Source organism: Zalophus californianus, chromosome 2 (assembly GCF_009762305.2).
Source record: "Zalophus californianus isolate mZalCal1 chromosome 2, mZalCal1.pri.v2, whole genome shotgun sequence".
NCBI lineage: Eukaryota > Metazoa > Chordata > Mammalia > Carnivora > Otariidae > Zalophus > Zalophus californianus.
In genome coordinates, this window is record NC_045596.1 from 100,300 (window position 1) to 127,115 (window position 26,816).

A 26,816-nucleotide genomic window follows, 5' to 3' on the forward strand; every position below is an offset into this window, starting at 1 on the left:
AAGATCTAAGCCAAGGGGGGCAGGCATGGGTGAGTCAGCTTGTGCCCTCCCAGGACTCGGTAATCGTCACTAAGAAAGGCTTTGCTGATGACAGTGTTTGCTGGGAGTCTGTGTGTGCTTGGGGACCGGCCACGTCTCCCGGACAGGCAGTGGGACACCATGAGCCTCAGTGAGGAACAGGTGCAGCAGTTCCTCGACCAGAACCCCGGCTTCTCAGACGAGTACTTTGGGAAGAAGCTGAGCCCCGAGAATGTGGCTGGCGCCTGCGAGGATGGGCAGCTAGCAGCCTGCACCAGCTTCCGCGAGCTGTGCCAGGTGGAGGAGAGTGCAGCCTTGTTCGAGCTGGTGCAGGACATGCAGGAGAACGTGAACATGGAGCGGGTGGTCTTCAAGATCCTGCGACGCCTCTGCACCATCCTGCATGCTGACCGCTGCAGCCTCTTCATGTACCGCCAGCGCAATGGTGTGGCTGAGCTAGCCACGCGCCTCTTCAGTGTGCAGCCCGGCAGTGTCTTGGAAGACTGCCTGGTGCCCCCCGACTCTGAGATCGTCTTTCCGCTGGACATTGGGGTTGTGGGCCATGTGGCTCAGACCAAGAAGATGGTGAACATCAAAGACGTGACAGAGGTGGGCTCTGGGCCACAACCGGCAGGGTCGGTGAGGAGTCCCTACAGGTCCCATGGAATGGGTCAGCCTGCAGGACCTGTGGGGACCTCTGCTCTCAGGAAGGCAGCCTGGGGCAGGGGGGCAAGTGGGGTGGGCTGGGCCAGAGATTGTGGAAAGAAGGAAGCCAGACTTGAGGCAGCTGGGAGGGTGGTCTGGGCAGACCCTGCTGCCCCCTTGACCCACAGGTCCCTGGATGGAGGAGGGGGGAGGAAGGGGTCAGAGCAGGGGCTGGTCCAAAGACTCAGAAAGGAAGAGCCGGTGGGCCCCAGAGCCCAAAACCCACAACCCCATAGGAGATCATGCTGCTTCCTGGCACAGGCAAGGTTGCGGATTTGGGAGAAGCAACAGGGAGACCAGGGCTGGTCCAGGCTGGGCAGTGAGGATAGACAGCAGTGCGTGGAGCTGAGATTTGGCCGGGGAATGGGTGTGGAGCTAGTGCACTAGGAGTTCAGGAATCCTGGGGTGGAGACCAGGGTGGATGGGGCTAGGGGGATGGAGGCGCCTGTTGGATGCAGTGTGTGGGGGGGACAGAGGCCCCCAAGGTGAGCATGAGGGTGAGGGGCTCCAAGGAGAAGGAGCAGGGAGAGGCTGCTGGGGGCGAACAAGAGCCGCTGGCTTCTCCCCTCCTCGCCCGTCCCCACCTCTGAGACGGGGAAGCAGGACCTGGATCAGCCTCGTCCACTGTCTGTGAAGGAACCCAGAGGGGACTCTGCCACTGGGATGGGCTTCTCCCCAAACAGCCACTGGACCCTAGTCCTTGGAGACAAAGAGACACGTGCACATCCCCCCAGGCCCTCTGGGGCCAGGGAAGGAAGTGGTTGCAATCCTCTTAAATTTATCTGCTCTAGACAACCCTGGGTCCAGCGACCTGAATATAGTAATCTCTGGGATTAGCTTCATCTTCACTCCATTTTAAGAAATAGGTCACCCCATGCATCAGAGTATCAGGAGCCTGAACTACCCGGAACAGAAGGGGATCCGGCGGCAGGGATGTGCACTGAGGGGCTCTTGCTGCCCCTTCTCTTCCTGTGTCTAGCCCCCTCCGTTCTCCGAGTCTGGGCTGGACCTCTCGCCTCCAGGGCTCTGTCCTCTGGTTCCCGCAACCCAAGCCTGTGCTGGGTGAGGGTCTGGTCCAGGTGGCATGGCTGTTCTAGGCCCTGTGCCCTTCCCTTCCCTGAGGCCTTGGCTTCTCGAGACCCTTCTACCTCCATCAGGACAACCCACTCTGATTTCTCCCCAGTGGGCAAAGGGCACATGTTGGCCTCAAGCCTCAGGGCTGTGCTGAGTCTTGTTGATCTCAGATGCAGTGGAACTGACAGCAGAGTCAAAATCAGCCAAAAAAACAAGTTTCCATTAAGTGCATCGTGAAGACCTAAGCATTGCCAGTGCCATGTTGTCTTCAGAGGGGAGACTGAGGCAGAGAGCCTTGCTCCATCTGAGACTCCAGCACCTTCCCCGCTCTATGAGAAAAGCATGGGAGGCTGTTTTGGGAGAGCGGTGTGTGCCTGGGGGACAGGGACCCCTCGCGGGCAGCAAGGAGGAAGACACCGTGGGGCTGCAACATCACCCCACCACCACTTTGCAGCTCTTAAGACCCCCGAGGGCCCATGGCAAGGCAGCTAGGCAGAAGCCACTGGAAGGCCGTGGAGGGGACATGGCTCAGCCATGGCCACCGAGCGGCTGAGCAGGACCAGACTCAGGTCCTGGCTCTGTGGTGGAGTCTGACCCCACTCCAAAGAGCTGTGGGCCCAGAAACAGCCCATCATGAGCGTCCTGCATGTTGCCAAGGCGTCCAGACCCCAGCTGTTGTAGGGTCAAAGGAGGCTGAATTGGCACTAGGGACACAGCTTTGTGGGGAAGCTCTGGGAGCCAGGCCAGCTCAGAAGAGGGTGGAGGGCAGCATTACCAGGCTGGCCCTGCAGAGCAAAGATGGGTCAGGAGGCGGGTGGGTGCTGTGGGTAACAATGATGAGGGTCTAGGCAGTAGAGGCAGGGTGGGGGCAATTTCGAGCAGTCACAGGACCCCTAGACCTACTGAGGCTGAGGGGGGAGGGGGGTGCCAAGGTGACAGCAGGGTCCTTTCCATGGGGTGGTGGGTGGGTTCCAACCCCTGGAATGGGGAGCACGAGAGTGTGGATGTTTGGGAGTGAAGCTTAGGATGCAATGGGCCTGGGGTTGCTCCTGCTCTTACGCTGTGGTTACAGGGCTTCTGGGAGCCTGAGCGTCGTCCGCTGCCCTCAAGGTGGTTGGGGCTCTGAGCGAGGCTCTGGGACTGCAGGGTCTGATTCAGTAGAGAAGCCAGGTGGGAGCCTTGATATGGAGACAGTGGAGTAGAAGAGGCAGGCGGGGGGACGCGAACAGGCACAGGCTATAAGGGTGTGGAGTGCAGGTGACCCCAGCCCTTGGGTGACTCTGTTCCGAGAGCACAGCTCCTGGCCAGAGCCTGCTCTTAACCTGAGGCTCCCTTCAGCTTGCACCTAGTGTGTGGGAGACACACTGAGAGGCTAGAGCCACGGACCACGGGGTGAGGGCCCCAGTGTGGCAGGAGCAAGCAGGGGTGTCTGGTATGGCGTGGGGCACCTGGGAGCAGGGCGCACTGTGCAGGACCCCAGGTGGGAGCAGGGGAGTGCAGCTGAAGGGCAGTAAGGAAGTCTGGGGCAGAGCCGAAGGCCTGCCTGGAGATGCGGCTGTGTGGCGGCAGAACCCCAGAGCAGCAAGCACTGGGAAGGTGACCAGAGAGAGCACAGACATGGAATGTGGAGACGTGGAAACAGCCCTGAGCTCATGCCTGTGCTCAGCCCTGGGGTGAGGCGGCGCTCCTGCCGCCTCCAGGGATCCCGTATTGGTTTCCCTTTGACGCCAGGTGCCCTGTGGCCGCAGGGGACAGCCGCATCCCCATAATCAGGCCGGAGAGGCAGGGGACAGGTTGGCACCAGACATGTGCACCTCTTCACGAGAACATGGACTGCTCTCGTCCCCAGCAGGCTTCCTCCGACCTCCCGCTGGCCTGCACTGCCCAGGAAAGGGGAGGCTGGACAGTGGCCACAGCACCCTTGGGCTGCAAGGAGGCCGAGCCACAGAGAGGGCACAGGAAGTCACGTGGGGTCAGTCATGCCTCTGCCTGCCACAGGACCGACAGTCCTTGAGTAAACCCAAAAGAGCTCCTTTAACAACAAATAATAATAACAAAATGTAGGGAGAATTTACAGGGATTTCCTCGCTCAACCCAAGGTGAGCAGTGAGGAGAGGGGCACAGGGCCACCCTGATCTCCCCGGAGATCACACCGCGGCAGGTCCAACTCTGAGCTGTCCTCTGCAAAGGGTCACTTGGGCCTCGTGTAAACAAATGTCAGCACCCAGGAAGTAGGAGGCTGGACCTGGGGTCATATCCACCCTGAACAGCAGAGTGTTAGCCACTTGGAGCGGCCTCGTCCTGGCAACACTCCATACCTGGGCCAAGACAAAGCTCAGCTGCCCTGTTCCCTGTAGAGACAGAACTTACGGGCCCCTCAACCAGCCCCCAGCCAAGGAGAGGCCCTAGGGAGCGACTCTAAGACCAGCAGGACCTGCCCTCGGGGCCACAAGTGGACTAATGCCTTATCGTACGGGCAACGGGCCCCATGGAGCAGACACTGGCTGGAGCATGGCCCCAGGAGACCCACAGAGGACCCTCCACCCTGACTCACACTCACCCTTTATTCAGCCGACAGACTTTTGGGGAGGAGCATGTGGGGGCTGTCCCGAGGGCAAGTGAAGGCAGGAGAGGGCAGCCTGAGCTAGGAGGGACTTATGGACAGGCAGGTGGGCGACTCCAGAGGTACCCAAGAAGCTGGTTTGGCCAGATGACAGCAGGTGTGGGAGGGCCCAGGCTTGCCACAGTCCAGGCCCTGTGAGGACCCAGCAGAGTCTGCGATCAAGGGCTGGGTTTAGTGGCTCCGAGCGGGGGGACAGAGGCTGGAGACACAAGGACAGACCATGGGCCATGTGCTCTTATGCTTCCCGGGCTCCTGATGTCCGGGGCAGGGCCACCTGGGGCTCAGCACTGGCCTGGGCGGTGGCCTCCGTGGAGCTTAGCCCTGCCCCCACTGGGTCAGGGGGAGACAGGGCTCCAGGTCTACAGACTGACGGCCTCTCTTTTCTCTCCTCTTTGCTGCCCAGTGTCCCCACTTCAGCTCCTTTGCTGATGAGCTGACGGACTACGTGACAAAGAACATTCTGGCCACACCCATCATGAACGGCAAAGATGTCGTGGCTGTCATCATGGCCGTGAACAAGCTCAACGGCCCATGTTTCACAAGTGAAGACGAAGATGTGAGTGTTGGGGGGCCTTCTGGGCGTGCACGCCTCTGTACGTGGGCCACCTCTGCCCCCCGGTCTATCCTGCACCTGGCGGGCGGTGCGTGCTCTCTTGAGGTCTATGTGTATACTTCTCCTCTGCTTAGTTCCATGAGCTCATCCCTGTGTCTCTTGCACACCTGTGTGTCTTCACATGTATAGGCCTGTGTGTGCTGACATCGGTGCTGGGCCCTGTTCCAGGCAGCTGCATGCCTTCCACCCTTGCATACCCGAGCACCTTCTGAAAACCGGGGTTTCTAACTACTGTTGCTATAATTCCTATTTCAGGTTTTCTTGAAGTACCTGAATTTTGGCACATTAAACCTGAAGATCTACCACTTGAGCTACCTTCACAACTGTGAGACCCGCCGCGGCCAGGTACCTGTCCCATCCCAGCCTCCCTGCCCTCCGAGACGTCCGAGCGTGTCCAGGCCCCTGTGCCGGTCTCTCTGGACAAAGACAAAGCTCGGCCTGGGCAGGTTTAGAGCCAGCAGCTGCTGGGGTTCCTGTGCTTTTTGTGGCTGTGGTGTGATGTTGTGAGGGTGCCCGCTGCAGGGACGCAGCATCAGGAAGCCATCATGCAGCTGGGACCCCATGAGGGGTTGGGTCTCTCACCCATCTCGTCTGCCCACCCTGACTCCCCCCCAGCCCAGGTGGGTGTGAGCACCTGCAAATGCCACAGGCACCACCCTGCCTTCAAAGCGTCATCAAACTCTCTTCGGGAGGAGCTGGGGTGAATGATGAATGGACAATGGGGACAGAGTTTCTGCCACTGGGTGGCTGAGTCCCCTGGTATGTCCGGCCCCTAGCTGCACAGGATAAGCATTGCTTACAGGGCTGGCATCTGCTTCCCCCCTCACTCCCCGCTCAGCGAGGAGGGTGTGGGCCTGATGGGAGTAAGGTGGGGGCTTGTGTTTCGGGAATGGTACAGAGCTGTCGGGCACCTGAGGTAGGTGCCCTCTGTGTCCTCCTGCCTCAGTCTCCGGCCCGCTGGAGGGCACTAGAAGACAGTGAGCGGGCCCTGGGAGAGGGCAGAAAGTCCCTCTGGGCCCGGGGCCGGGAGAGCTGTATAAGATGTGGCCTTTGGGCTAAGCCTTAGGAGATGTGGCGTGTGACATAGTCACTCCCCGCCCTCCCCGCTTTCTGTTCCGTCTGCAAATGCTGTGTACATCCTGGTCACCTGCTGTAAACTTGCTTAAAGCGATGAGAGGTTCCTCTGCTCATCTCAGCATCTAGAAAGGCTATTTCGGTGCCCCCTCCTGACCCATGGGCTACAGAAGAAGCAGGCTGAGCAGGGGGTCTGGGATCCCCTGAGGTTATCTTTTGACCATAGGCCAGCCCCACTGGCTGGGGAAGAAACAAAAAAGCCTCTGAGAGAGATACCTCCCACAGGCCATGGCTGTGTGGCGGGGCAGGGGAGGGCCCCTGGGGGAGGGCAGGAGGGTACCCTGGGCAGAGGGAAGAACATGGCTTGAGGCCTTGGACAAAGTGATGGCACAGTGGGGGTTGGTCAGACAGGGCTCAGGGCCAACTGGGGACCAGTGAAGGGCTGTGAGGCCGGCCTGACACATGAGACTGGCTTCTAGAAAGGCCTCTAGGTGCACTGTCCTGTTTGGGGGGCGGTCACTGTGGGCCCCACACTGCAGGAATAGAGTTCTCCACTGGAGATGTCTCCTTTCACACTTTACCGATTTATATTATCATTTGTTACATCCATCTGGAGTCACGGGTGTTCAGGTTATAACCCTGGTCAACTTGATTGATTTTGTCGTTCAGTCTCTTCTGACTGTAGCCACTGGGAGCCCCTCAGTGGGCTCCCCTGCCGTTTGACATAACCCATCAACTCAACACTCTGGGTGTTTTCTGGGTGTTGGGTTCGCGGATGGGTAAGTTTGCTGGTTTACGGCGGGGGGTGGGGGCAGGTTGCACATTCCGTGCCTTCTGGCACAACCAGACGCTCCAGACTCATTTGTGTATTTCCTGTCTGGCCCTGGAATCAGAAGTCCCTCAAGGATCTCCGCTGCTTTAATTGGGGAACGGTCCTAGAAACAGCGATCTGGGCACTGGGTGTGCTCTCGGCCACTGGGGTGTCAGAGCAAGGGAAGGCCGGCGCACCTGCTAGCCTGCGCGTGTGCACCTGCTAGCCTGCGCATGTGCACCTGCTAGCCTGCGCATGTGCACACACATCTGCAAATAGCTCTACGTGTACACGAATCCGTGTTAAGTTAAACTTGAGTTCCAGTGTCTCCACATGGATCATTCTGGCTTCCCGCGCTTTGCTGGGATGCAAGTTTCCACTACAACAGTGAGATACCTGGCTCCCATCATCCACCACTCATTTACTTAACTGTTCAATTCCAGTGTATGTGCACAGCAAGAACAGAATTGTTAACCCGTTCCCCATGGGAAGGCAGTGTTTACGAGCAGCTTCTTTTGTCTTTAGTCTTACAGACTGCTCATTTCCCAAAATACTTCAATCAGCACCTTTCCTCCGCCTCCTTCGGTGAGGTGGTTTCAAGTGTTACAGTTTGATTCTCTTGTCAGAGTCTGCATTCTTTCGTGGAATCCCCCAACTCGCTAAAATGACTGTTTTATTGGCACACATTAAGGTTCATCGTTTGTGCTATAAATTTCCATAAGCCCAACAAATGTATCACAACAGGTAACACTACTACAGTATCATACAGAATAATTTCCCTGCCCTAAAAATTCCCTGTGCTCCAGGTGTTCATCCCTCCCTCCCCACCTCCACCAACGGCTGGCAACCACTGATCTTTTTGCTGTCTCCACAGTTTTCCCTTTTCCAGAATGTCATAGATTTAGAACCATGCAGTGTGTAACTTTTTCAGATTGGCTTCTTTCCCTTAGTAAAATGCATTTAAGATGCCTCCATTCCTTTTTACGGCTTGATAGCTCAATTCTTTTTAGTGCTGAATAATATTCCATTGTCTGGGTGGACCACATTCACCTATGAAAGGACATCTTGATTGCTTCCAGTTTGGGGCACTTATGAATAAAATTGCTAGAAACATTTGTGTGCAGGTTTGTGTATATGTATAAGTTTTCAGTTCAGTTGAGTATATACCAAGGAGTGCAATTGCTGGATAATATGGTATAATTGTGTTTAACTTTCTGAGAAACTGCCAAAAAGCAACTGTGTCATTTTGCCTTCCCATCAACAATGAATGAGAATTCCTATGGCTCTGCATCCTCAACAGTTTTTGTCAGTGACTTGGATTTTATTCATTCTAATAGATGTATCTCATTTTTGTTTTAATTTACAATTCCCTAATGACAAATACTATTGAGCATCTTTTCATATACCTATCTGCCATCCATATATCTTATTCTTTGGTGAGGTGTCTGTTCAGATCTTTGCCCATTTTTAAATTAGTTTTCTGTTTTCTTATTGCTTTAAGTTTTTGTAAATTTTGGATACAAGTCCTTTATCAGATGTGTGTTTTGCAAATATTCTCTCCAAGGGTATAGCTCGTTTCCTCATTCTCTTAACAGTGTATTTGGAAAAACAGAAGTTTTAAATTTTATTTTATTTTATTTGAAGATTTTATTTATTTATTTGACAGAGGGAGAGAGAGCCAGAGAGGGAACACAAGCAGGGGGAGTGGGAGAAGGAGAAGCAGGCTCCCCACTGAGCAGGGAGCCCGATGGGGGACTCGATCCCAGGACCCTGGGATCATGACCTGAGCCGAAGGCAGACGCTTAACCGACTGAGTGACCCAGGCGCCCCAGAAGTTTTAAATTTTAATAAAGTCCAACTTATTAATTTTTCCTTCATGAAGTGTAGTTAGGTATTAGATCTTAAAACTCATTACTATGTCCATCAATATGTGGATGAATGGATAAAGTCACGGATTATTATTCAGCCATAAAAAAGAATGGAATCGTGCCACTTGCAACAGCATGGATGGAGCTAGGGAGTATAATGCTAAACAAAATCAGTCAGAGAAATACAAATACCATATGATCTCACTCATGTGGAATTTAAGAAAGAAAATAAACAAGCAAAGGGGAAAAACCAAGAAACAGACTCTTAACTATAGAGAAAAAAGTGACAGTTCCCAAGGTGGGGGGTAGGTGAAATAGGTGATGGGAACTAAGGAGGGCGCTTGTCTTGATGAGCTTCGGTGTTGTTTGGAAGTGTTGAATCACTGTATTGTACACCTGAAACTAATACAGCACTGTGTGTTCACTAACTGGAATTAAAATAACAACTTTTTTTTAAAAAACCTCCTCACCAAACTCAGGGTCACCATATTTTCTTCTATGTCATCTTCTAAGAGTTTTATAGTTTTGTGTTTTATAGTTAGGTCTATGAGTTAATATTTATGAAAGCTGTAGGGTTTGGATCTAGATACACTTGTTTGCATGTAGATATCAAATTGTGCAAAACTATCCTTTCTCCATTGAATTGCCTTTGTTCCTTCATCAAACTGCAGTTGTGTGGGTCTATTTCTGGGTTCTCTATTCTGTTTTATTGCTCTATGCACCTATTTTTCCACTAATACCATGGAGTCTTGATCATTTTAGCTTTATAGTCTTGAAATCAGAAATATCAATTCTCCAACTTTTTTGTCTACAGTATTATGCTGGCTATTGCATATGGGGGAGGGGCCTTTCCATATAAACGTTATTTTTTTATTTTTTTAAAGATTTTATTTATTTATTCATGAGGGACAGAGGGACAGAGAGAGAGGCAGAGGCAGAGGAGAAGCAGGTTCCCTGCAGAGCAGGGAACCCAACATAGGGCTCCATCCCAGGCCCCTGGGATCATGACCTGAGCCAAAGGCAGACATTTAATGACTGAGCCACCCAGGCGTCCCTCCATATAAACTTTAAATCAGTTTGTCCATATCCACAAAATAGCTTGCTGGTATTTTAATTGGGACTGCATTTGTTAATTTGTACCTAAGTATTTCATTTTTATGCTAATATAAGTGATTTTGTGTTCTTAATTTCAAGTTCCAGTTATGTATTGCTGATACAAGGAAAAGTGACTGACTTTCGTATATTAACCTTGTATCCTGTGACCTTAAAACAATCACTTATTAGTTCCAGGAAGGTTTTTTAAATTGATTCCTTGGTATTTTCACATAGACAATCATGTCATCTGCAGACTAAGACAGTTTTATTCCTTCCTTCCCAATCTATATACGTAGTATTTCTTTTTTTTATCATCGCACTTGCTAGGACGTCCAGTACAATGTTGAATATGAGTGGGGAGAGGGGGCATCCTTGCCATATTCCCAATATTAGGAGGGAAACATCTAGTTTCTCACCATTAAGTCTGATGCTTGCTAAAGGGTTTTGTAGCATTTTCATCTAGCTAAGGAAGCTTCTTTCTATTTGGCATACAGTTTTTATTCTGAATGAGAGTTGGATTTTTGTCAAATACTTTTTTTCCATCAATTGATATGAAGGTATTATTTTTTCTTCTTTAGCCTGTTAATGTGGTAGATTATATTAATTGATTTTCAAATGTTGAGCCAGCCTTGTATACCTGGGATAGATCCCACTTACTATTTTTATACTTCATTGGATTGGTTTGCTAATATTTTATTAAGAATTTTTGCATCTATGTTCATAAGAGAATTTGGTCTATAGTTTTTCTTTCTTGTGATATCTTTTTTTAAAGATTTTATTTATTCATTTAAAAGACTGAGAGAACAAGAGAGGGAGAGAGCACAAACAGGGGGAGAGGCAGAGGGAGAGGGAGAAGCAGACTCCCCACTTAGCTGGGAGCCTGATGTGGGGCTTGATCCTGGGACCTGGAGATCATGACCCAAGCTGAAGGCAGATGCTTAACCATCTGAGCCACCCAGGGGCCCCTCTTGTGATGTCTTTATCTGGTTTTGGTATTAGGTAATGTTGGCCTCATAGAATGGGTTAAGAAGTGTTCCCTTTGCTTCTATTTTTTTTAAAGAGATTGTAGTTAATTAAGCAAATTTCTTCCCTATGTTTGGTAGAAAATTCATCAATGAATTCATCAAGGACTGGTGCTTTCTTTTTTGAAGATTATTATTATTCCAATATCTTTAATACGTATAGTTCTGTTCAGATTATTCTATTTCGCCTTATAAGAGTGTTGATAGTTTGTGTCTTTCAAGGCATTGAAAACTTCATTTTATCTAAGTTGTTACATTTTGGGGCTTAGTGTTGTTCTTAATGTTTTTTTTTCCTTCTGCTTGCTTTAGGCTTACATTGATTTTTCCTTTTCAAGTTTCCTAAAATTAGATTATTGATTTTGGATCTTGTTTCTCCTCTATTATGTCCATTTAATGTTGTAAACATCCCTCTAAGGACCACTTTCACTGCATCCCACAAATTTTAATAAGCTGTATTTTTGTTCTCATTTAGTTCAAACTCTTTACAAATTTCTTTGGAGACTTCTTCTGTGACCCATGTATTATTTAGAAGAGTTCTGTCTCAGATATTTTGGAATTTTCTAGCTACTTTCTATTTAATTTCTGATTCCTAGTTTAATTCTGCTGTAGTATGATAATACATTCCTTATGATTTTTATTCCATATTTGTTAAGATGTGTTTTACAGACCAGAATATGGTCCATTTTGGTGAGTGCTCCATGTGATCTTGAAAGAACGTATATTCTGCTGTTGTTTGATGGGGTGTTCTGTTGATGTCCGTTATCTCCAGTGCTGTTTAGTTCAATTCTTCTTACTGATTTTCTGCCTGCAGTTTCTATCAATTACTGAAAGAAGAGTACTGGAGTTAACCAACTAGTGAGTTTATCTATTGCTCCCGCAAGTTTTATCAGTTTTTGCTTCATGTAATTTGATGCTCTGTACTTAGGTCCATACACATTAAGGAAGTTATCTCCTTGGAGAAATGACCCCCTGTATCATTATGTACTGTCCCTTTTTACCCCTGATCATTTTCCTTCTTCTGAAGTCTGCTTTGTCTACAACTGACACAGCCACACTGCAGCTTTCTTTTGATCGGTGTTAGCATGGTATATATTTCTCCCTCTCTTTACTTTTTTCCTAGTTATTTTTATTGTGGCAAAAGACACATAACATAAAATTTACTATCTTAACCATTTTTAAGTCTACAGTTCAATGGTATTAAGTACATTCATAATGTGTAACCATCACTACCATCCATCTCCAGAACTCTTTACATAGTCCCAAACTAAAACTCTATCCCCATTAAATACTAACTCCCCCGTCCCCGGTCCCCAGCCCCTGGCACCCATTGTTCTACTTTCTGCCTCTATGATTCTGACTACTCTAAGTACCTTATATAAATGGGATCATACGGTATTTGTCTTTTTGTGACTGGTTTGTTTCATTTACTATAAAGTCTTCGAGGTTCATCCATTTTGTAGCTGGTGTCCAAATTTCTTTCTTTTTAAGACTGAATAATATTCCATCATCTGGATAGACCACATTTTGCTATCCTTTTATCAATCAATGGACACTTAGGTTGCTTCCACATTTTAACTATTGTGAATAACACTGTTATGAATATGAGTGCACAAACATCTCTTTGAGACCCTGCTTTTGGTTCTTTTGAGTACCTACCCAGATGTGGAATTGCTGGGTCATAAGGTAGTTCTATTTTTAATTTTTGAGGAAATTTCATACTGTTCTCCACAGTGGCTGCACCATTTTCCATTTTCACCAACAGTACACAGGGTTCCAACTTCTCCACATCCTCTCCAACACCTGATATTTTCTGTGTGTTTTTATAGTAGCCATACTAATGGGTATGAGGTGGTTCTTTATTGTAGTTCTGGTTTGCATTGCCCTAAGATTAATAATATTGGTCATCCTTTCATGTGAATATTGGTCATCTCTGTATCTTCTTTGGAATGTCTAAGTCCTTTGCCCATTTTTTAACCTGGTTATTTGGTTTTTTGTTGTTGAGTTTTAGGAATTCTTTACATATTCTGCATATTCACCTCTTATGAGATATATGATTTACAAATATTTTCTCCCATTCTGTGGGTTATCCTTTTACCTTTGATGCACAGAAGTTCTTAATTTTCGGGGCGCCTGGGTGGCTCAGTCGGTTAAGCGACTACCTTCAGCTCGGGTCATGATCCCAGGGTCCTGGGATCGAGCCCCGCATTGGGCTCCCCACTTGGCGGGGGGGGCCTGCTTCTCCCTCCCCCACTTGTGTTCCCTCTCTCTCTCTCTGTCAATTAAATAAATAAAATCTCTAAAAAAAGAAGTTTTTAATTTTCAGAAAGTCCAATTTGTTTATTTTTTTCTTTTGTTGACTGTGCCTTTGCTGCCCTATTCGAGAAATCATTTCCAACCCAGTGTCAAGAAGCTTTTGTCCTATGTTTTGTTTTAAGAGTTTTCTAGTTATAGGTCCTATATTTCACTCATTTTTAGTTAATTTTTGCAAATGATGTGAGGTAAGGATCCACCTTAATTCTTTTGCATGGGGATATCCGGTTTTCCCAACACCATTTGTTCAAAAACTATCTTTTCCCCCACTGAATGATCTTGGCAATCTTGTTGAAATCATTTGACCATTTATGTGTGGGTTTATTTTTGGACTCTCTATTCTATTCCATTGATCTATATGTCTGTCTGTATGCCAGTATCACACTGTTTTGATTAAGGTAGATTTGTAGCCTGTCTTGACTTAGGGAGTCTGGGTCCCCCTCTTCGTTCTTCTTTCCCAAGACTGGCTATTCAGGGCCCTTGAGATTCCATATGCATTTTAGGGTTTTTTTTTTTTCTGCAAAAACATCATTTAGATTTTGATAGAGATTACATTGAATTTCTAGATCACTTTGGGTGTTCTGATATTGTAACAATATTAAGTCTTCCAATTCATGACTAAGGCATGTCTTTCTATTTATTTATGTCTTCTTTAATTTATTTCAGCAATGTTTTGTAGCTTTTGTTGTTACAATAATGCTAACTTTTACAATTGCCCATGTATTTACCTTTATTGAAATCTTTATTTCTTCATACATCTTTGAGTCCCTTTCTTGTGTCCATCATTTCAACTGCAGTACTTCCCTTTAACATTTCTTGCAGTGCAGGTCTGCCTAGTGGTGACAAATGCCCTCAGCTTCTGTTTACCTGGGAATGTCTTAATTTCTCTCTCAATTTTGAAGGACAGCTTGCCAGATATAGGATTCTTGGTTGACAGCCTTTTTTTTTTAATGTTAGCACTTGATTATGTCAACCCATTGTCTTCAAACCTCCAAACAAAATTCCTGATGAGAAATCTGCAGACAGCCTTAGCGAGGATCCCTTGTATGCGACAAGTCACCTTTCTCGCTGTTTTCAAGATTCTCTTCGTCTTGGCTTTCAACAGTTTGATTATAATGTGTCTTAGTGTAGGTGTTTTTAGTTCATCTTACTTGGAGTTTGTTGAGCTTCTTGGATGTTAATATCCATGTATTTCCTCAAATTCAGGGGGTTTCCAGCCATTTTTCTCCAAACACCCTCTCTGTGTATCCCTCTGCCCTGTCGGGGTCTAGCCCACTTCCCTTGGGGCTGAAGTCCTGTGTTGCTCTCATTCTGTCCTTGCTCTGTAGCCCCCTATTCTCCCAGGAATGGAAAATGCAGCTTCCTCTGTGTCAGGCCCCTTAACTTAATTGCTGTGAGGACATTTCGCCAAAGCTTATCAGCAGCATCTCCAAAACAATGACCTCAGGCCAGGATTCAAATCTAACCCCATACATCCCAGGTGTGGGCCTTGGAAGCAAGTCTGGGAACATTTTCTTGACCCTGTCCCACCACACACACTTTCCCCCACTGGGGATTGCCCAGAAGTGGGGGAGGGTGTGCAGTTCCCTCCAGGAAAGTTACATCTCGGGAGAAGCCAAGTTTTTAACCCTCTGCCTGTGTCATGTGTTGAGCCCCCACTTCCCTCTCCAACTAGCCCTGCTTGACTGCTCCCCTTTATGAACACAAATCAGGGCCTGTCCGCCACAGTCATGGACACATCTCAGGGTCCTTCTCCTTCTGCATCTTGTCAGCCCACTCACACTCAGCAGTCAGAGCCACACTTTGAAAACTTAGGTCATGTCACTGGGTGGCCTCAGGGACACCCTGCAGTCCTTCTGGCTCTCCCCACCCCTTGCTCCATCCCAGCCATTGTCCCCCATAGGGGCCTTTACACCTGCAGGTCCCTCTGCCAGGAACACTGTTTCCATGCCTTTTGGGTCCTCTGCAGAGAGAGCTCCCCTGCCCTGAGTACCCCCACTTGAGCCCCACATTCCCTACCCAACCCTGCCTCCTGTATTTCCTCTGTATTCCCTACATCTCCTTGTAACAAGCCGTAGGACTGTTCATTCTACTCATGTTCTAACTCCCCCCTGCCCCCACTTAGACGTGAATTCTAAGACTCAGGGATTTTTGTCTGTTCTGCTGTCCATTTATCCCAGATCTAAACCAGACAATAAGTGTCATTCCAGCAAATGAATTGCCAATGCTTAGGGAATATGGACTACCTGGAAATGCATGGTTTCCAGCTCCTCAGACAGCACACATGTACTCTAAGACAGAGTTCTAACGTGGACTTCCAACGATGGACATCCATGCCTCAGTCATGTGCTTTGATTTCCTACTCAGACATCACCTAGTCCTAGTAGAAAGCAGTTTCTGACACCTCATACTATGAACAACATTTTTAAGAATGCTAATTTTAATTTGCACAAAGCACAGGGCTCTACCTCACAGCCCTTTTTGGGGAGAAAGGTAGAAAGATCTACCTTTCTCTCCAAAGAGACCAAACTTCGGCCAGTGATTAAAGACTGGCACCCACACAGTTTGCAGTTAAGCTTGGTGCCTGCTCCTTCTTTCTCTCCTCCTTGTGTTGCAGGAGAGCAGGTACCTGGGAATTAAAGTGGTTCTCACGCAGAACTTGTCCCTGCCTTCCTTAAACCTCAGCGGCTCTCCAGGGTCCTAACAACCCCTCAGCAGGGCTACGGCCCCTCAGACCTGCCCTCCATCCTCCAGTCAAGAACTACTGACCGCCCTTCTTGCAGACTCCACTCAGGGTCTCCTGTCAATCCCTTCCTGAAAGCAGCTAAGCCACTTTGGCAAGAGGTAACAGAAGCAACAAGGTAAACATTAGGTTCGGCCAGGAATGTCGGAATCTACTGCATCAAACTGACTGATCAGTTTTAGCTGAATGATTCCCACTGCCCAACCGTCCAGATTGTACCAAAAGCTAGATGAAGGGCCCCATTGGTGAGGACTCTGGCCTCTCCAACCTTCTAGGCTGCCCATGTGCCCATGGCCTGCTGGCTCACTGTGAAGACCAGAGGACACGCACTGCCCCTCCCAGGACAGGACAGTTTCAGAGGGCCATATAGACAGCATGCGTGCTCAACTGCTGGCCTCATATTCTTGTTATGTGAACAAGTGGAAATGCTCAGAAGTCAGGATATGTGAGTCTGGAAGCAACAGGGGGGCTGGCATGCCTCTCCGCCCTGGGCAATGCCAGCCGACTTTGTCAGTGAAGCCCCCACTGTGATATCGCTGGACACAGTTGGGAAGAGACGTGCTGTAGAACAGATCATCTTCCCACCATAAGTAACCTCAGAAGCATGGATAATAGTGAACTATAGTGAAATAACAAGGAAATAATGAGGTTGCATACTTATACCTTTGTCTTAACATAATTTTCTTAATTGTTAAGTTCACATCATTTAACTTTAATAATGGCTGGGTTTAATAACTGGCCCTCAAAATTCCTGATGATTGAACAACCAGCTCTCAGGAGCTTACCACTCAATAAGAGCCCTGGGAGCCAAGGCCGACCAGAGTTCACTGGGTCACCTTTCCTGTCTGCCCTCCACCTTCCAGGCATCCTGACACCTCCCTCCTGGAGTGTGAGTGTCAGGCTGGGCCTCAAAAGGCCAGCCTTCTCTTTCCAAAGGCTTTGCAAGCCTCTGTGTTGTCTGTCCCCAAATGCAGTTGGATGCCCCTTATTTCCAAAGTCAGCGGGGGACGCCTCACTGTTGCCCCCAGGTCTCTCATTTTGGAGCATGAATCCATGAAGGGCAACACCTCAGCACCCAGCTGACCATGGTTCCTGGTCACTCAATCACCTAGGGTTTGGTTCACATAACAAGTGGTGGTACTGTGTGCTGTGTGCTGAGGCTTAAGGACAAGAGGGGTGACCACTCCCCAGGGAGGGGTCCAGGCCCAGAAGATGAGGTGTGCGTTGCACCCTGAAAGAGGGGACAGGGGAAAGACAGAGTCCTTTGGTGAGCCACACAAGGCCCTAGTCTGACTCAACAAGTTTCCTATATTTTAAAGACGAGATTTCACTTAAGAATCTGAGTTTCTAACTTGTCTTTAAAGTCTGAGGCCTGGGCACCTGGGTGGCTCAGTCGGTTAAGCGACTGCCTTCGGCTCAGGTCATGATCCCGGAGTCCCGGGATCGAGTCCCACGTCGGGCTCCCTGCTCAGCGGGGAGTCTGCTTCTCCCTCTGACCCTCCCCCCTCTCATGTGCGCGCGCTCTCTCTCTCGCTCATTCTCGCTCTCTCAAATAAATAAATAAATAAAATCTTTAAAAAAAAAAAAAGAAAAGAAAAAGTCTGAGGCCTGGAGTGCCTGGGTGGCACACTCTTGATTTCAGCTCAGGTCTTAATCACAGCGTCGTGAGTTCAAGCCCCTCATTGGGCTCCACACTGGGTGTGGAGTCTGCTTTAAAAAAAAAAAAAAGGAGGGGCGCCTGGGTGGCTCAGATGGTTAAGCATCTGCCTTCGGCTCAGGTCATGGTCCCGGGGTCCTGGGATCAAACCCCACATCGGGCTCCCTGTTCAGCGGGAAGTCTGCTTCTCCCTCTGCCTCTCCCCGTGCTTGTGCTGTCTTGCTTTCTGTCAAATAAATAAATAAAATCTTTAAAAAAAAAAAAAAAAGAAAGAAAGAAAGAAAGTCTGAGGCCCATCCACTGGCCCTTATGGCGGCTCCCTGAGGGTTCTGGCCTGCTAATCTCTAGCAGGCAACATGGAGGGTGTCAGCCAGGGTCCGGGCCCTCCTTGGTCTGGAAGCTGGGGCAGAGAGAGGCTGTCCTGGGAACGTGATGAGCAGGAGCAGGTTCAGAAGCTCCCAGGTTGGGATCGAGGCAGTGGTTGAGAGGGTGTCCAGGAGGCCCAAACCACTGGAGATTCAGGAAGAACCAGCCCAGAGTGACACAGGACAGGCCCTGCATGAAGACAGCTAGATGAAGTTCCAGAACACTCCAGGGCTGGAGCTCAGAAGAGGCTGGCAGGGACGGGGAGGTGCTGTACTGACCAGGTGCTCTAAATTCTGACTACACAGGTGTGTGCTGACATGAAATTTCATCCAGCTGTGTCCCACCTCACTTGCTTTCTGTGTGCTAGACTCAACTCAGAAAGCTAAAAAAGAAACAGGAAGAGAGAGGAAGGGCAGAGGCCCTTGGTGAGGTGCCTGAGCCCCTGTTTCCTCAGCCATACGAGAACCCGCTTCAAAGCACAGACCAGCACGTGATGACTAGTTCCTGGTCTGATGGGAGCAGGGGAGGGGCAGGGTGTGACAGGAGGCGCTCTGCCAGTAGGGAGGGATGGGACAAGGTGGGGAGTCAGGGAGAGTCTCCCTTAGGCAATGTGCTGTGAGGTTACATGGCCTTCCCCTCCCCATTGTCTCCCTCCTGGGGAACAGGCTTTGGGCACCAAAGTATTCAGGTAGCTCAAAAATTAGATGTGCCGCCCAGACACACACCCCCTCCCTGCACTCCAGCAGGACCACGAGATCTCCAGCTGTCCTAGACATCTCTGAGCCCTGGCTTCCCCCCATTCTTACCTCTCTGGTGTGTGTTTCAGTCCTAACCAGGGCTCTGTACACAGAGGGCACTCAGGGAGTATCTGTGGGCTAGACACATGGATGATTAACACACTCATATACACACTTACACACACGCTCACACTCACACATGGACTCCTAAGAGCCAGGCACTCTTCTGAGAGCCTGACTCCTGTTCGACCATTCTTCCTCCCAGCATCCTGAGGGGAAAACATCATTATCCCCATTTTACAGGTGGGGAGACAGAGGTCTGGAAGTTGGCAGACCTTCCTAAGGTCACAGAGCTGAGGAGAAGCAGATCAGCACCCTTACTCACTGGTGTGGAGGAAAAGGGTGAAGAGTTCTATATCCAAGCCATTAGCCATGGAGAACTGGGGTGCTAAGCCAGCCGCTCAAAGGTGAAGGAGACACAGTGCAGTGCATGAGTGACACAGAGTCCTGCCCTCCCCTGCTATGCCTATGCCGACGTCCAGGTAGCATTTGGCACCAGGACGTGGAATTCAGACAGTCTGCCTTAGAACTTCGAACCTCACAGCCTTCCATGCAATCAACAAACACACAGGTTCGAGGTGCTCAGGTGCGAGGTACTGTGCTAGCCATGGACCTTCTGGCTTCGTGTGGTGGAGCGGGGAGACAATGAGATTGTGCCTCCATGAGGTCAGAATGAAAAGGTGTTGTAATGACCAGGTTTGGCAGGTGCTCAGGACAGGCCTCCCAAAGATGACTTTAGGCTGAGACTCAAAGATGAGGAAGCCCTGGAATGAGTGCTATGAAGACTGAGGACAGAGCTTATACAAAGGCCCTGTAGTCAGTCAGAGTGAGTGCTAAGGGCACATGGGAGTTCCTTGGAAAGCGATGGGCAGAGGGGGCAGGGCCAGGCCACCAGGAAAGTCTCCTCCACCAATGGAGAGTGGTGGGTGGGAAGAGGTCTCCATGAGCCTTGTGCACTAATGGAGAGCATTAGGGTTAAGCTGCCTCCTGGTGAGAGCACTCCAGGGCAAGTGGGGTCTCCAGAGCAAAAGGTGGGGAGCTGCAGAGGGCCTGAGAAGGGCTGGCAGGAGGGGAGCCATGCAAGGAAGAATCATGGTGGCTGGGAAGGCTTGGCACCAGGCAACACTTATTACAGGCCAGAAGATACGTGAGGTGTTGAGTGGGGCAGCCTAGAGGCACCTGTCTTTGGGCAGTGGCTAAGGAAACCGAGAAACTCGACCCAGGCAAGTGAGGGGAGAGCCTCACGGAGTTCATCTGACCCTGGCCAGTGATCCTGGACAGCAGCTTGGGGTTCAGTTGTGGGTCGATGACCTGGGGAGGGCCTGGCCAAGGCTTCATGGAGCATGTCATTGAACTATCAGTCTCAACTCATTTTGTGGCATCCAAAATGTGCTGAATTCATGCTCTCAAAACCCAGCTTCTCAAGGCTTATTAAGGAAGGCAGATTGGTCAGTTTTGCCTTTAAATTTTAATGCATTCACTTTCACTCAATAACCCAGCCTGAGGCCAACACCAGACAGTAGGTGGCAATGATGTGGCCAAAGCTTGGAGGATTTACCTTCCAATAGGTTTCAGGGCACCTGGGTCAAGGAGCAGGTAATCATGTGCTTGGATGAAACCGCGGGTGATGACACTCTGTGGAAATGCTGTTGGGAGGGGCACCATCAACCAGCGTCCTCTGGAGCTCTGTGGTCAGATGATGTGCACATGTGTGCTGGGTGTCACATAGGTGTGTGTGGGGGGTATGGGCACAGGTTTACAGGTGTGCCCCCCAGGTGCTGCTGTGGTCACACAGGTGTGTGTGTCGCCATAGGCTCAAAGGTGTGACCCCAGGTGCTACTGTGGTCACACAGGTGTGTGTGGGGGGTGGCCACAGGCTCACAGGTGTCCCCCCCCAGGTACTGCTGTGATTACCCTGGTGTGTGGGAGGGAGGGATGGCCACAGGCTCACAGTTGTCCCCCCCCAGGTGCTGCTGTGGTCACCCACCTGTGTGTGGGGGAGAGGTGGCCATAGGCTCATAGGTGTCCCCCCCCCAGGTGCTGCTGTGGTCACACAGGTGTGTGTGGGGGAGGGGGTGGCCACAGGCTCACAGGTGTTTCCCCCCCCAGGTGCTGCTGTGATTACCCAGGTGTGTGGGAAGGAGGGATGGCCACAGGCTCACAGGTGTTCCCCCCCAGGTGTTGCTGTGGTCACACAGGTGTGTGGTGGGGAGGGATGGCCACAGGCTCACAGGTGTCCCCCCCAGGTGCTGCTGTGATTACCCAGGTGTGTGGGAGGGAGGGATGGCCACAGGTTCACAGGTATTCCCCCCCCAGGTGCTGCTGTGGTCACACAGGTGTGTATGTGTGTGTGTGTGTGGTCACAGGCTCACAGGTATGACCCCAGGTGCTACTGTGGTCACACAGGTGTGTGTGGGGGGGGATGGCCACAGGCTCACAGGTGTCCCCCCCAGGTGCTGTTGTGATTACCCAGGTGTGTGGAAGGGAACGGATGGCCACAGGCTCCTATATGTTCCCCCCCCAGGTGCTGCTGTGGTCACGCAGGTGTGTGGGGGGGGGAGGGGTGGCCACAGGCTCACAGGTGTGACCCCGGGTACTACTGTGGTCACCCAGGTGTGTGTGTGTGTGTGTGTGTGTGTGTGTGTGTGTAGCCACAGGCTCACAGCTGCACCCCCCTCCAACAGGTGCTGCTGTGGTCAGCTAACAAGGTGTTTGAGGAACTGACAGACATCGAGAGGCAGTTCCACAAGGCCTTCTACACCGTGCGGGCCTATCTGAACTGTGACCGGTATTCGGTGGGCCTCCTGGACATGACCAAGGAGAAGGTGAGGCCTCAGTGCTCCACGGGCCTCCTGGCCAGCCTCGTCCTGCTCCTGTGTTGACTCACTGACTCTGTCCCTTCTCTTCTCTGCTCAGGAATTCTTTGACGTGTGGCCTGTGCTAATGGGAGAAGCCCAACCGTACTCAGGCCCACGCACACCCGATGGCCGTGTGAGTCATGGTGGAGGGGGGACAGGCCCAGCCCACATACCTCGGTTTCCCTGGCTCCAACTCCAACTCCAGGGTGGGAAGGGGCCTGTCCCAGCCTGACTGAGAGTGGGAGAGGGAGAGCTATGGGAAGGGTGTGGGGCGGTGGGGACAGACGGTTGTGGGCGGGCTGGCTACCTGTCTGCTCTGGAGGGCAGGCTCTGAGTGCTTGTCTGCTGTCTCCCCTGACTCCAGCCCATGCTCTGGGGCCGGGTGGGGGCAGGTGCAGGTCTCCTGATGAGGTTCATCAGCCCAGTGGGAACGACCAGCACCTGTCCTTCTGCTGCCCCACCCTTAAATCCCTGTAGCATCTCCCCTGTGGGACCATGTATACGTGCGTGTGCAGTGTGTGTGCACACCTGTGTGCATGTGTATGAGAAAGGCAGAGTGACAAGTACATGGGAGCATGGGCAGATATCTCTGCCACTTATTGTACATCCAGTCTGGTACACACTACCCAGCCCAGCCATGCTTCAGTCTCCCCACTGGTCACAAGGGGGTGATAACTGGGCCTTCTTCACAGGGTTGTGTGCCAAGTCCCTGCTCATGGCTTGGCTGTGACCATGACTTGTCACAGTTGTGTGTGTGTGTGTGTGTGTGTGTGTGTGTGTGTGTGTACTGGCCTGGGTGTGCATACATGTGGAGTATGGGGCCCAGTTTGTGTGTGGGCTTGAGTGGGACACAGATGGAATGAGGACAAGTGTAAACCAAACGTGTAATGTGTGTCCCTGGAGTGTCAGTGATGGTCTGCATGTGTGTACATTAAGTGCATGTGAGGTTGTGTGTAACTACGTGGGTGTGGTGTATGCTCTGTGTGCACGTCCATGTGTGCACGTGAGGCTGTGCGTAACCACGTGGGTGTGGCGTATGCTCTGTGTGCACCTCCATGTGTGCACGTGAGGCTGTGCATAACCACGTGGGTGTGGCGTACGCTCTGTGTGCACCTCCATGTGTGCACGTGAGGCTGTGCGTAACCACGTGGGTGTGGTGTACGGTCTGTGTGCACCTCCATGTGTGCACGTGAGGCTGTGCATAACCACGTGGGTGTGGTGTACGCTCTGTGTGCACCTCCATGTGTGCACGTGAGGCTGTGCGTAACCACGTGGGTGTGGTGTACGCTCTGTGTGCACGTCCATGTCTGGGTCGGACACCTGGGAGCTCCTCTCACCCTCAGGGAGGTTCCCACTGGGGAGCTGGCCCAGGGAGCCCCTCACAACTGCTGTGGTCCATTTCACAGGAAATCGTCTTCTACAAAGTCATCGACTATATCCTACATGGCAAGGAAGATATCAAGGTCATCCCGTAAGTGCCAGGGTTTTAGGATAAGCATCACCTGAGGGCAGAGCACCCTCAGACCCGTGCTGGGCTGGCTTTGGGGATTTATCACAATGGATCAGCAGCCTCTGGCATGGCCCCTCACACGGTGGTGCTCCCTATGCTGTAGGACGAGGCAGAACGGGATGGGGAGGGAGGCACCATGGATGTCCAGAGTGGACTTCCAGAGGCCCAGGTGAGCTATCCAGGTGGACCTGTCAACAGTAACTGACCTTTGAGCCCCTCAGGGTCTCATCTTAGCTCACCCAGACACCCAGGCAGGTGGAGCCCCCAGAAGGCACACCCCATAGGGCAGGTAGAAGGGGATGTCCACCCCAGTGGAAGCACAGCTGGGCTGAGGGAAGGGCAGGGCTCCAAACTAGAGAGACTAGGGACAGGTGTTGGCCATTCCTCACTCTATAGCTGAATGGCCATGTGACCCCAGGCCCTATAAGGCTGTCAGAACCCCACCCTGCAGGTTCCACCAAGTGACTAGGATCCAGGTGTTAGGCCTGCAGGACAGGTGACTGGCACTGAGCTCCAGGGGCTGGATTGAAGAGTGGGGCCCCCAGTGAGGGAGGGGTCTCATAAAGAGTGAGGGGCCTCAGCATAGGCAGAGGAAGGATAAAACAGCACAGACACCCCCAAACCTCACCCCTGGCCTCCTCCTACTCTCCCTGAGTCCACTACCTGCTAGCCTTCCCGCCCCACCCAGAGCTCAGGAAAGGGAATAAACATTAACACACACACTGAGCCAAAATCTACACACATACATCGAACAACCCATCCACCATCTGACCCTGTGTTCTCTTCCCCAGCACACCCCCAGCTGATCACTGGGCCCTGGCCAGTGGCCTTCCAACCTACGTGGCAGAAAGTGGCTTTGTGAGTCTGCTGAGGCCCTGCCCTTGCCTGGTGCCCCGGCCCTTCCTGCCGGTCTGCGCACCTCTGCCAGCTCCCAGATGCCCTGCTTCACCTACTTAGAGCTCATCGGGCTGGGTAGTCTTTTTTAGAATCATATCGTACGTTGGGCTGCTTCAGGTGAATTTTTCCTGATCCTCTTTCAGATCTGTAACATTATGAATGCCCCCGCCGACGAAATGTTCAAATTTCAGGTATCTATCCATTCATTAACAGAAAGTGTGTTGTACTTAGGGAAGAAGATATTGTGGCTCAGAAATGATGGACTGAATTCGTTTTCGCTCCTTGAGAAACAACCTCAAAATCTCAGGGGCTAACAGCAGCAAACACGCACTTCCGGGCACAGGTCTGTGGCTGGTGGGGCGGGGCCAGGCCACAACGAGCTTTTCAGGTCTGCTCCTTGCTCCTCCTCTGGGGACGTGTGACCAGAGCAGGCTTTTTTCTGGAGGAGACTGAGAGTCCAGTGGGCCAATGAAACTGGCCCTGGTCTCTACAGCTCTTCCAGGAACTGGCCACTGTCCACATTTTACTGGCCAAGTGTCAGTGGAATGTGAAATGGAAACAGCTGCATAATCTGTGGGGCCCAGCAGAATGGAATACAATAATTCAACAACTATTAAGAACATTAAGAGCATGGAGGCAAAGATTCAATCGAGCGTGGGAGCCTTCTAAGAGAGGGATCCTGTGTGACCGCAGAACTCACACCATAAAACCACCCTGGTGGGCATATAGGCTCAGCTTCGGCTAGCGGGAGAAGTCACAACACAAACCCATGGACAGAGAGCTCTCATGCATGGGGGTAGTGAGCAGACAGGAAGAGTGACCCAGTCACCACAGTTGGAGGGCAGAAGAAATGAGATTCGTGCTTGCTGGGTGACAAGCCTGGGCCAGAGCCAGACCCAGAGTAGTGGGCATCTCTGGATGCCTTTCCCTGCAGGAAGAGCCTCTGGACGACTCGGGGTGGATCATCAAGAATGTCCTCTCCATGCCCATTGTCAACAAAAAGGAAGAGATCGTGGGGGTTGCAACATTCTACAACAGGAAAGACGGGAAGCCTTTTGATGAGCAGGATGAAGTCCTCATGGAGGTAAACACCTGTCACAGGTGCGGCTCTTGGAGGCGACACCTGTGTGATGGCATGGGACACACCTATGTGGAGTCCCTTCCTATCATCTGCTTTAGCACTCGACCCAGCATGGGGGCAAGGGGGAGCCGTGAGGGGTCATTCCTGGAGACCCCTTAAAAGCACTCAGTGCCCTGGGGCGGCCCTCCACACGCCAGGACACAGGGCCTGGTGCACAGCAGGTGCTGTCAGGGTGATGACGCTACTGGTCTGTCTGCAGTCCCTCACTCAGTTCCTGGGCTGGTCGGTGCTGAACACAGATACCTACGACAAGATGAACAAGCTGGAGAACCGCAAGGACATCGCCCAAGACATGGTTCTGTACCACGTGAGATGTGACAAGGACGAAATCCAGCTGATCCTGGTACCACTCCTGTCATGCCCTGGTCCCAGTGGGGAGGCAGGGTGACCCCGCAGTCAGGGCATATCCTGTGGTCGGAGAGCCGAGCCAATCCTGCAGTTCCACATGCTCTGCACGGCCAGGGGCAGTACTTCCCCTGTGTCCTCAGCCGCGAGCAGGGTCAGCTGCAAGCAGGGAGCGATCAGAGCCCTCCGGGTCAGGCTGTGTGAGGACTCCACCAGTTGTCCCTGTGGACAACTTAGAACAGTGCCAGAGAGGCAGGGAGGGACACACAGGAAATGGTAGCCACTATCACTTCTCCCGGAAGCTAGAAGCTCCAGCTGGGGCTTCCAGAGGCAACTGCTGTCTCGTGTCAGATGTCACCCTGTCCCGCCCTCACGAGGGCTGTGGGTAACGCCGTCACCCTGTCCCGCACTCACGAGGGCTGTGGGTAACGCCGTCACCCTGTCCCGCACTCACGAGGGCTGTGGGTAACGCCGTCACCCTGTCCCGCACTCACGAGGGGTGTAGCTGACATTCACTCTGTCTCAACACATCTCTCTTCTCTCGTAGCCAACAAGGGAACGCCTGGGGAAGGAGCCTGCTGACTGTGAGGAGGATGAGCTGGGGACAATCTTGGTCAGAATCTGACTCCCACCCCTCAGGTGGAGACTGGAGGGGCCTGAGGGTCGGGGGAGACTTCCTCATTCCTAGGAGACCTGAGCATGTCGTCTGATGTTTGCTGCTGTCTGCGTAGCCCTGTGCCTGGGTCCGTGTGCGTGTGTGTATGTGTGCGTGTGTGTGTGTGATCTCTTTATGTGCGTGTCTTTGCACCTGTCTCCCTGACAATACCTCTGTTCTTGTGGTGGGGCCATGGGTGGGGGCTGAGCCACAGGGCATGTGAGTGGCCAGCCACAGTCCAGAGCCACTGGAAGGACAGATGTCAACACACTCCTGGGACATCTGAGGCTGGACAAAGGATCCTGGGAAGGGAAGAGAAAAGCCCGCCTCCCTCAGCTCCACAATCCCTCCCACAGAAGGAAGTGTTGCCAGGGCCCACCAAGTTCGACATCTATGAGTTCCACTTCTCTGATCTGGAGTGCACAGAGCTGGAGCTGGTCAAATGCGGCATCCAGATGTACTACGAGCTGGGCGTGGTCCGAAAGTTCCAGATCCCTCAGGAGGTGGGGGTGGGAGGCCGTGGTGAAGGGTCCCAGATCCACTAGCGGGTGGGGGACCGTGGTGAACAGTCCCAGATCTACTGGGAGGTGGGGAATGGTCAGGGGTCTCAGATCCACCAGGAGATACGGGGTTG

General features: G+C 51.4%; 1 protein-coding gene across 2 annotated transcripts in view; it reads left to right on the forward strand.

The window, feature by feature from the left end:
* Nucleotides 1-150: 150 nt before the first annotated feature.
* PDE6B (phosphodiesterase 6B) overlaps nt 151-26,816 on the forward strand; it is a 35,868-nt gene continuing 9,202 nt past the window's right edge. Inside the window, exons 1-12 of one of the 2 annotated variants that reach the window (XM_027598852.2) lie at nt 151-627; nt 4,824-4,976; nt 5,289-5,378; nt 21,461-21,601; nt 21,693-21,767; nt 23,041-23,105; nt 23,936-24,002; nt 24,185-24,232; nt 24,976-25,125; nt 25,382-25,525; nt 26,075-26,140; nt 26,539-26,685. In XM_027598852.2, coding sequence (XP_027454653.1) covers nt 160-627; nt 4,824-4,976; nt 5,289-5,378; nt 21,461-21,601; nt 21,693-21,767; nt 23,041-23,105; nt 23,936-24,002; nt 24,185-24,232; nt 24,976-25,125; nt 25,382-25,525; nt 26,075-26,140; nt 26,539-26,685 — 1,614 coding nt within the window. In that variant the 5' untranslated portion in view covers nt 151-159. The remainder of the gene's footprint in view (nt 628-4,823; nt 4,977-5,288; nt 5,379-21,460; nt 21,602-21,692; nt 21,768-23,040; nt 23,106-23,935; nt 24,003-24,184; nt 24,233-24,975; nt 25,126-25,381; nt 25,526-26,074; nt 26,141-26,538; nt 26,686-26,816) is intronic. The other variant, XM_027598853.2, reaches the window with a different exon arrangement.